This window comes from Nicotiana tomentosiformis, chromosome 1 (genome assembly GCF_000390325.3).
Source record: "Nicotiana tomentosiformis chromosome 1, ASM39032v3, whole genome shotgun sequence".
Classification (NCBI taxonomy): domain Eukaryota; kingdom Viridiplantae; phylum Streptophyta; class Magnoliopsida; order Solanales; family Solanaceae; genus Nicotiana; species Nicotiana tomentosiformis.
Window position 1 is genome coordinate 48,001,043 of NC_090812.1, and position 10,421 is coordinate 48,011,463.

Below are 10,421 nucleotides of genomic sequence, written 5' to 3' on the forward strand. Positions count from 1 at the left end.
AGCTCGAACTCACTATCATTATTGGTTTGGCTATTTACTACATCTTTTATTTGCTTTATTTAACTTTATTAATTATTTGTATTGAACTAATATATATATTCTTAACAGCGTATATAAATTCAATTGTTATCTGCTTTCGAGTGTAAACGAATTTCTTAGGAAGAATATATTTTCAAGTTGGATTGAAAATCGTGTGGTGGCATCTTTTAAACACTTGTTCTCATTTTAATGGTATAATAATAAAAGTCTTCTTTTATTTTTGTTGAGTAAACTAGTAATTTATTTTGCTAGACAACGGACCCGCGCAAAATTTTGTAAGACCTAAACTATTCATCCCAGTACGAGGTTTCACTTTCGACCGGCAAGTACCGCTGCTTCTGAAACTCCGAGAACAATGAAACTCCCAGCTACAACAAAATCCCTCCTTCATCTTCCTACACGGACTAAAACAGGCACTATTATCGGACTGAGATACTTCTCCGGCGAGCTCGACGATCCACATAAACCTCTTCCGCCGCCGCAGCCAGTCTCCGAAATAGTGTCCCTCCTCAACACTACCGATCACAATGACTGGAATTCCAAACCACAGCTTGTTGAATTTCTTCACACCCCTCCTTTCCCAACTTCCCTTCTCAAAATCACCCGTCAATTGGGATCCACTGAAAAAGCTTTACAGTTCTTTGAATTCTTTAAAAGCCATAGCTCCAGTTCATCATCAAGCCCTTCTTCTCTTTCCTTCACATTTCAAGCTATTCTTGAACAAGCAATGCGTGAAGAAATATCTGACGTACCCAGTAAGCTTTACCAGCTTTTTTCCTTTGCTAAAGATAGAGAAATCCCTTTATCCATTAATGCTGCGACTCTTCTTATAAGATGCTTTGGCCGAGCCAAAATGCTTGAGGAATCGATAGCCGTGTTCAATGCACTAGACCCTGAATCAAGAAACACAAATGTGGTTAATTTGCTGTTAGATTGCTTGTTTCGTGGAGGGAATATCGATGATGGGTTCAAGGTGCTCGACGAAATGCTCGATAGGGACAGTAGTTTCCCGCCGAATGAGAGTACGATGGATATTATTTTATCTGCTATTTGGAAGAGGAATTGGGTTGGGAGGAGGATGAGTGTGGAGGAAATTTGTGGACTTGTTGTTAGATTCTTCGAACATGGTGTGTTCTTGGATGATGTGTGGCTTACTAAATTGATTACCAACTTTTGTCGAAGCGGGAAGTGTAACAAGGCTTGGGACCTTTTGCATGATATGATGAGGTTGGGTGGTCAGGCGGAAGCTGTTTCATTTAATGCCCTTTTGAGTGGGTTAGGTAGGGAGCGTGATTTTGAAAAGATGAATTTGCTTATGAATGAGATGAAGGGAAAGGAAATTAAACCAGATGTTGTGACATTTGGGATTCTCATCAATCATTTATGCAAAAGTTACAAGGTCGATGAGGCAATGCAGGTGTTTGAGAAGATGGGAGGCAGTGAAAGTGATGGCATTCTTGTTAAGCCAGACCTTGTTCTCTACAATACATTGATTGATGGGCTTTGTAAGGTAGGGAGGCAAGAAGAAGGGTTTAAGTTGATGGAAAAGATGAGGCTGGAGAGTGGATATGAACCTAATACTGTTACCTATAATTGCTTGATAGATGGTTTCTGCAAAGCAGGCGAGATTGAGAGGTCATACGAGCTTTTTGACCAGATGAAAAAGGGCGGGGTTGTGCCAAATGTGATTACTCTGAATACTTTGCTTGATGGAATGTGCAAGCATGGGAGAGTTAACAGTGGTATAGAGCTTTTTGCTGAGATGCAAGGGAAAGGTGTAAAGGGGAATGCGATCACTTACACCATCCTCATTACTTCTTTTTGTAGTGTCAACAATATTGACAAAGCAATGAATTTATTTAATGAAATGTCAGAAAATGGGTGCTTCCCTGATGCCAAAGTGTACTACAGTTTGATTTTGGGCCTTTGCCAGGCTCGAAGAACGAATGATGCTTCCTGTGTCGCTTCAAAGGCGAAAGAAGCTGGGTTTGGATTGGATATTATCTGCTATAATGCTCTGATTGGGGGATTTTGCAGGAAAAATAAGATTGATGAAGCTCATAATATGCTTAGAGACATGGAGGAGGCAGGTATCAAACCTGATCGCTACACCTACAACACTTTGATATCATATTTCAGCCAGAAGGAGCAATTTGCAACTGCCCATAGAGTTATGAAGAGGATGATTGATGATGGTTATTTGCCTAATGTTGTTACATATGGAGCACTAATTCATGCATATTGTTTAGCTGGAAATGTTGATGAAGCTATGAAAATATTCCAGAATATGAGTTCTTCTACAAATGTGCCACCAAACACTGTCATATACAATACTTTGATCGACGCTCTCTGCAAGAGTGACAAAGTAGAAGCTGGTATTTCTTTGTTGGGTGATATGAAGGACAAAGGGGTAAGACCAAATACCATCACATACAATGCCATCTTTAAAGGCCTTCAGGAGAGGAATTGGGTGGAAAAGGCATTTCAAATAATGGACCAAATGACTGAAAATGCATGTAATCCTGACTACATTACCATGGAAGTCCTAACTCAATGGCTTTCTGCCATTGGTGAAACAGAAAAATTGCGAAGCTTTCTGGAGGGATATGAGGTTTCTACTTCAACAGCCTAATACTAACTGGAGTGTTAGGATATCGTTCCTAGTTCTGATGTGATATTCACTGGGTATGTGGAGATTCTTTGCAGTCAGTTGAGGTCCCATTTGGATACGTTTCTCAGCCTTTCGGCTAAGATCAAGTGGAATGTGCGAGGTCCCTTTGATCTTCAAGCTCTGTGCTGTCATTTGAGATACCTGCTTTGATGCATAAGTTGTTGAGTAGGTATGCAAATCATGTTCTATGAAGACATCTCCATCCATCTTGCTTCTGGTGAACTGATATCATTTGGACATGACAAAATGATGTTACAAGTTTAGTGGGCGTGCTCTGCCAAGAATTTTTGTATTTGAAATTTCATCCAAGTTGTAGTTGGTTCAATACAAGATAAAGTTTATGTATGCTTATACTGTGTTAGCTTTGTTCTGAGCTTAATATTTTGGCTTTGGACGTATCTCAATGCTATTCCTCTTTCCTTTTTATGTATACGATAGAGAATCAAATAAGTAGTGAGTTCCTTTTGAACATTTCGTGACTTTTAAGTGTGAGATGTAAGCACCAACACTTTTATGATCGTTCATTTAAAGGAAAGAAGAACATAGTGTTCTTGCTACTAACTTCTTCTCGTTCAAAAATATGAGATGTACTTGGGTGATTAGTTAAGGTTCTTTCCTATTTCTTGATAAAGCATTTTTCAGACCTTACTGGTCAAACTTTACAAAATTCTTAAAACCAATAATGAAGTGCCAGTGTTTGCTGAAGCTGGTGGGCTTCTGACCTATTACTTTGATTCTGGAATTCATAAAAGCATCGTAACTATTCATCGTCTTTGGTCACTCTATCTAATGCCTAAAGTTCCTCTTCGACAGATAGCATTTAAGCTTGATCATCATTCCCTACGGTGAAAAGCCTTAAAACCTAGTACTTCAAGAAAACAGACTCAAATTTCTTACCTGGATCTATTCAATGGCCGAGGTTCAATCCTTAAATCTTTCTATTTCCTGTCTTCTCGATATATACCATGTCATTCTTTTGCTCTTCTCAACGTTGAAGAGGTGAAAATGAATATTTTGAGTGTCTTGTATTTTCACAATAAGCGGAATGAGATTACCTTTTTATGATATATGGTGCTTTGTCCTTGAATGCAGTGTTCATGCTTGGCCTGTAAGCTTTTTTTCTTTTTCCTATTTGCTATAACAGTCTTTTTTTTTTGTTCTTTCCTAGGGAGAAATATGCTTTTCTGGCTCTTTGTAACTGTTTTGGGCACATCAAACATGTCCTTATTAATTAAGGAGCTGGCTAGTCAGAGCATAAACAGGGCATCTTAAAATGAAGTTCCTTGTCTTAATTGAGGAGGAAAAGGTGATGAGGGAGTTCCTTTCTTCCTGAACATTTCACTCCCCGGTGAATTTTACGCATTCACGGCGATCTTTAGGTTGAAATTTTTTGAAAATTAAACTTGGAAGTTTGAACTTTCATTTTCCAATAGTTAGAATGCCACCCGGTATTTAGAGGTGTCTAATTCAGTCGACAAGCAAAACCTGTGGCTGTTCGGGATAAATTGGCAAGCAAATTTCCCAAGATTCCATTTGGTAGGACTCAATATCTCCAAACATAATTAGTAGCACAAACACTCAAGAACACTAACATGAACAACCACCACAAAATGTATGCAAAAGTTAACAATTGAAAAAACTCAAATCATTGATAATGATTACTATAAAATTAACATTTTAACAGCCAAGGGATTTTTACCCAAATTATATGTACCTTATCATCCAATATACTCCTATTATCCTAACAAAGAACATTGGAATCAAACTCCTCTTTTTTCCTTTGTTCTCTACAAGTCTCTCTACAATGATAGGGAATGGAATTATACCTTACACGTACAAAAAGAGAACAAAACCAAAAAGACTAAAAAAAAGAGAGGCATGGAGATTTCAAGATTCTCTATTGCTTTCTCTCTTCCTATATCTCTAACGGACAAAAAGATACTCCTACAACTACAAGTGAAAAAAGAAAAGTGAATAAGAAGAAAAGCATCATTTCTTCAACTTTTTCTCACGTCTACTTTTTCCGGCAAGTCAAACACCGCCTGCTGCGGTGGTTGTGGCACTATTTGTCAGCCAAGGAAATTGCACAGACCCCGGAAAGTTATCGGGGAAACAATCTCCTGTGGCATTAGCGGCGAGTTCTTCTAACCCCTCAAAAAAGTCATCATCTGCAGGTTCCATGTTATCTAATCCCGTATTAGAACTGCCAAATTCATCATCATCGTCTTCGAAAATATCCTCTTTATCTTCCTTGCTGCTTTCTTGCTTCTCCGTTGCCGGAGAATGGCACGCCGGCGAAGATACCGGCGATGAGCTAGTTGGTTTGTTAGAGTCACTTGGTGTGCCAGCTTCGGAGTTCACCGGCTTCTGTCGGGTACTTCCGGCGAGAGAGTTCCGGTGAGTTGGCATAGGGTGGTTGTGCTCTGATGTGTAGGTGACAATGAACATATTCGGGTCGGATCTATTTCGCTCCACCTGTTTCCGGGCTAAACAACCCTTTGAGGTGCTACACCTGTAATATCCCCTGTTCCAACCAAAGAAATGAACCTAAGTTTAATCTCAAAATTAAGAATACAAAATTTTATGTTGTTTAAAAAGGACTTTGTTTTTGTGTTTTAAGTAGCCTAAAATGTACTAAAAGAAAGTTATCAAGGAACATACCTTGGGTATGGAGAGCCTTTGATGGGTTTTTGTCCATACTTTCTCCAAGACCACATGTCAGAAGATAAACCTTCAGCTGGTACTTGACATACCTTCTTCAATTGGTTTTTCCTGATAAAAAGAAAGGAAAATCCATATTAATGTGTGAAAAAATAAACAGAAGCTGAATTCATGATATCGTTATGTACTAACTGACAAAGGTCTAATCTTTCCATCCAGAAACTTCAAATATTTTACGGAGAATGAAAAGAAAAGTTTAAAAAATAGTTAAAGTTACCTTCTTTTAGGTCTTGGGCTTTGAGTATGTGGAACACTAGTTGTACTATTTGCGGAACCATTTACAGACAGAGACTGCTTGGGTTGTGTTAGTACTCTTGTGTTTAGCTGATGAATATATTGTTGTTGCTGCTGTTTTATTAGTGTTTGTTGGGGTGATAGATCTTGTAGTCCTCCAATAACAGAGAGGGGTGAAATAGGTATATTTTGAGGAGAAAGAGGTGGCTGTTGTTGTGGTTGAGATTTGGGGAAGAAAGGCTTGTAAAGATTATGCAACTCTTCAAAAGCAGTATTGTTAGGGTTGTCAAATCTTGGCACAAACGGATCTTGAAAGCTAAAAAAGTTTCCATCTTGCCTTGGTTGGAAGCTGCAAAAAGTAGTAGTGGCGGCGCTGTTGGTGGTAGCGGTGGTGGTTGCGGCGGTAGAACTAGCGGCGCAGCCCCTGACCACCGCATGTAGATCCCAATCATCCTCCATATTCTTTCTCCTTTTGCTATGGCCTTGACTTTTGGTAGAGGGAGGAAGTGCAGAGGAAAAGAAGACAAAAGAAGGCGCTGACTTTGGCCAGAGAGAGATGGGGAAAGGGATCTGAGGAGAGGTGTAAATGAGTGGAATACATTACATTTATCATTTATAGAAAGAGAGTGTGTGTATTTGTGATTTGGCTGGTTTTCATTACATTACTATTTACTATACTAGTCTAGAGAGAGAAGGTGGGGGACAACACCATTTTTCATTTTGATTTCTATCTAACGTCTAGCTCTTTTCTTTTACCCATATTACTTATTTTGTCCTCATATTTCAAGCTTTAAGTTGTCAAAGTAAGATCTATATATGTGCTAATTACAATTTCAAAATAGTTGTATTAGTTTGAGACACATAATCTTGTAAGTCTAATCAATTAATTATCAAGTCAATATAAAGGTTAAATTTAAGATCTCGCAAGTTTGTACTATGTCTGGAAATAGTTGCTTCATGGTTTACTAACTACAGTTTATAGCATATCACGGGTTCTAATTTCAATAATAATATTATCCGGTTAAACCTTTTTTACTTTTATCTTACTATGAAGGAAAAAACATAGTGAGGAAGAATTTTGTTGAAGAAAATGAAAATGGTGCTGCTTATCTACTTAATTTCTCTTTCCTAACTTTTTCATATCCAAGCCATAAAATTGTATTCCTTCTTTAGCATTGGATAAGCAAAGCATTTGCTAGCTAACATGTCAGCAACTTAACAATTGTTTAATTAAAGTGCTAAGACTTAGTTTGAGTAAGATTCTGAAAAGGGAAAAAGAAAAAAGAGATAAGGATTTTAAGGTTTGTTGGTTAGCATAATAGACATAGTATTAGTTTAATCAAGATATTCAAAGGGCTTATCTTTTGTCTTTATCTTATTTTCTCCCACAATGATTCTCACAATGGAAAAAAACTGCTTTGTTTTTTGTGGTGGTTTTGGGGGGTTGACTTTTAAAAATTGTCAAAGGGTGGTGGTTAGGGGTGGGGTGGTGGGGGTGATTTAGCAGATTGGAGAAGGTCCACGCGGTATGGTATGTGTTTACACTCTCTCACATCGAGTCTCGTGAGTGCGTGCACTGACCGACAAAAAGAGAGAGAACACGTTAAAAATAAATTTAAAAGAAAAGGGAAAAAGGTGAAATAGGGTGCTCGTTCATGTGGAGTGCCCCTCCATTCAAAGGTTTTTCTTTTTCTTTATCAAGTGTCCTGCATCCGTAATGCCCAACTAAATCTGAGTTCGTGTGAGAAAATTATATACATAAAATACTTTATAATAAAGGCGATTACATGTTCAGATCTCGAATTTAAAATTTTTAATTAAAAATAAATAAATATTTATCACTTCACCGGTTCACTCCGGTCCTTGTTGATCCGTCCATTCAAAGCTGGAATATGTAATACGTATACAAAAATTCAATAGGTACATTTTTTGCACAATAGTAAGTTGTATAATAAAAAATTAGTTATCTATTTTTACTAAGTATAATTTGCATATGCTTAAACTCGAATATACTATATTTTGTAAACTTTTGACTATTAAATTATTTTTCATTAGTTCAATATTAGCACATTAAAAGTATTATCCCATTTTATGAATTGTGATTGGTTAATCTATTTGCATTAAGCTTCACAATAAAGACCAATACAGCCTAATTTCTTTTTTGATATGTATACCTTTTATTTTCAAATTTAACTACTGCATTTTGTCTGAAAAATAACTTAAGAAGTAAGCCATATTTAGGAATAAATTTATCTGAGTTCTGGAGAAAGCTTTTTTTAATAGACTGAATTTCCTATTAAGATCTAAGTTACTCCAAAAATAAAAATTCAAATTTACTAAAATAAGATTATCAAATTAGATAATTCTGAAAAACTTGCCAATATGTTGCAACGCGAAAAATCTGAAGTGGATGGATAAAGTAAAAAATCTATTTGAACTTAATGCATGCATTTATGTTTATTTATTATAATTAAATTATAAATTGGAGGCAAGAACACATGTCATGCTTAAGTACTAGAACCTTATGTAAAAGACTGATATTATATGCTTATTATTATTAAGAAATGAGAGCAAACTAAAACAATATAGTAATGGACAAAAGATATATAGGAGGGAGAATGATTTTGTTATTTCTCCTCTTGGGGGTGTTTTTAATAGGGTCAAAAGTTTCCTATTTATAATGGTACAAATACATTCAAAGGTTATAAGTTAATGTACTTCTTAATTGAGTACATGAATACAAAGTACGTTAAATGGACCGACAAATGCATTCATCTCAATCACGTGCATTCATCCCATAACGCTCCCCCTTGGATGTCCATTTAAAAGATAATGTGTCTCGTTACAATCTTACTAGGAAAAATCCAGTGGAAAAAAGTCTAGTAAAGGAAAAAGAGTACACATATATTGTAATACACATTGAGTGATGCTTCATTAAAAACCTTACCAGGAAAACTCAATTGGGACAAAATCTTGATTAAGGAAAAAAAAGTACAACATGTATTATACTCCCCCTGATGAAAATTTTATTTGATATCTCGGAGACGATGCATTCCAATCTTATGTCTCAGCTTCTCAAATGTTGATGTTGGCAATGCCTTTGTGAACAAATCTGTCAGATTATCACCTAAACGGATTTGTTAAACATCTATCTCACCATTTTGTTGAAGATCATGCGTGAAAAAAAACTTTGGTGAAATGTGCTATGTTCTGTCTCCTTTGATATATACTCCTTTTAATTGAGCTATGCAAGCAGCATTATCTTCATACAATATCGTTGGAATCTTCGTTTTTAAAGAAAGACTACACAGTTGTTGAATGTGTTGAGTCACTGATCTCAACCATACACACTCTCGACTAGCCTCATGAATAGCTATTATCTCTGCATGATTGGAAGATGTAGCAGCTAAAGTTTGTTTTGTTGAACGTCATAAAATAGATGTACCTCCACAAGTAAATAGATAGCCTGTTGAGATCGGGCTTTATATGGATCAGACAAATAACCAGCATCTGCATAACCAGTCATTTGTGAATCAGATTCATAAGAATAAAATAATCCCATATCAATAGTCCCTCGGAGGTATCTAAAAATATGCTTAACACCATTCCAGTGTCTTGTTGTTGGAAATGAACTAAATCTTGCTAATAAACTTACTGTAAAAGTTATATCTGGTCGAGTATTATTTGCAAGATGCATTAGTGCCCCAATTGCACTAAGATATGGAGTTTCATCACCAAAAAGCTCTCTCCATTTTCATGAGGTCGAAATGGATCTTTATTTATATTAAGTGATCTCACAACCATCGGGGTACTCAATGGATATGCTTTATCCATATAAAAACGCTTTAGGATATTTTCGGTATAAGTTGATTGATGGACAAAAATTTCATCTTTCATATGCTCAATTTGTAGACCAAGATAAAATTTTATCTTTCCAAGATCTCTCATTTCAAACTCTATCTTCAAATGGTCTACTGCTTTTGGAAGCTCCCCACGAGTTCCAATGATATTTAGATCATCAACATACACAGTAATTATAACAAATCCATGTCCAAACCTTCTTATAAATACACAAGGACAAATTAGATTATTTTTATACCTTTTTTTCAGCAAATACTCACTCGGACGATTATACCATATTCGCCCTGATTGTTTCAATCCATATAAGTATTTTTAAAGCTTTATTGAACAAGTTTCCCAAAAACTTTTATTAGTTTCAGGAACTTTAAGCCCTTCATAGATTTTCATATAAATTTCGTTGTCTAATGTGCCATACAAGTAGGATGTGACAACATCCATCAGACGCATATCAAATTTTTCATGGACTGCCAAATTTATAAGATACCTGAAAGTGATTGCATCCACCACAGGAGAATATGTCTCCATATAATCAAAGTCATGTCTTTGCGAAAATCCTTGTGTCACAAGTCGTGCTTTATATCTAACGACTTCATTTTTATCATTTCGTTTTCGCACAAAAACTCATTTGTATCCCACTGCTTTATTCCTTCAGGTGTTCGGACTATACGTCCGAATACTTTACGTTTTTCGAGTGACGCTAATTCTGCCTGGATAGCATCTTTTTATTTTGGCCAATCATTTCCCTGTCTACATTCATCGACGGATCTTGGTTCAATATCTTCATCTTATTGCATTATCTCAACAATAACATTATAAGCAAAAATGTTGTCGACAATACTATTATTTCGGTTCCACCTTTTTTCCCGTAGAGACATAACTTATTGAGATCTATTCA

The 10,421-nt window shown here is 36.3% G+C and overlaps 2 protein-coding genes across 2 annotated transcripts; one reads left to right on the top strand and one right to left on the bottom strand.

Annotated features, from left to right (window-relative positions):
- The first annotated feature begins 301 nt into the window (after window positions 1–301).
- Window positions 302–3,114, top strand: LOC104117448 (pentatricopeptide repeat-containing protein At3g61520, mitochondrial). Its single transcript, XM_009628508.3, has one exon. The coding sequence runs from the start codon at window positions 395–397 to the stop codon at window positions 2,669–2,671; it is 2,277 nt and encodes a 758-aa protein (XP_009626803.1). The 5' UTR covers window positions 302–394; the 3' UTR covers window positions 2,672–3,114.
- Window positions 3,115–4,340: 1,226 nt separating this feature from the next.
- On the bottom strand, window positions 4,341–6,259 carry LOC104117457 (WRKY transcription factor 22-like). The gene is made up of 3 exons (XM_009628518.4): window positions 5,649–6,259; window positions 5,372–5,482; window positions 4,341–5,234 (listed from the first exon to the last, which is right to left on the bottom strand). Exons 1-3 carry the CDS (start codon window positions 6,122–6,124, stop codon window positions 4,742–4,744), a joined length of 1,080 nt encoding a protein of 359 aa, XP_009626813.1. The 5' UTR covers window positions 6,125–6,259; the 3' UTR covers window positions 4,341–4,741.
- Window positions 6,260–10,421: the final 4,162 nt, after the last annotated feature.

Bases quoted from the DNA above. Each gene is read 5' to 3' on its own strand.
- LOC104117448 (XM_009628508.3), top strand. From the start codon at position 395: ATGAAACTCCCAGCTACAACAAAATCCCTCCTTCATCTTCCTACACGG.
- LOC104117457 (XM_009628518.4), bottom strand. From the start codon at position 6,124: ATGGAGGATGATTGGGATCTACATGCGGTGGTCAGGGGCTGCGCCGCT. The intron at 5,483-5,648 runs GTAACTTTAACT...TCTTTTTATCAG, and splicing joins AGCCCAAGACCTAAAAGAAG to GAAAAACCAATTGAAGAAGG. The intron at 5,235-5,371 runs GTATGTTCCTTG...TGGTTGGAACAG, and splicing joins AAAGGCTCTCCATACCCAAG to GGGATATTACAGGTGTAGCA.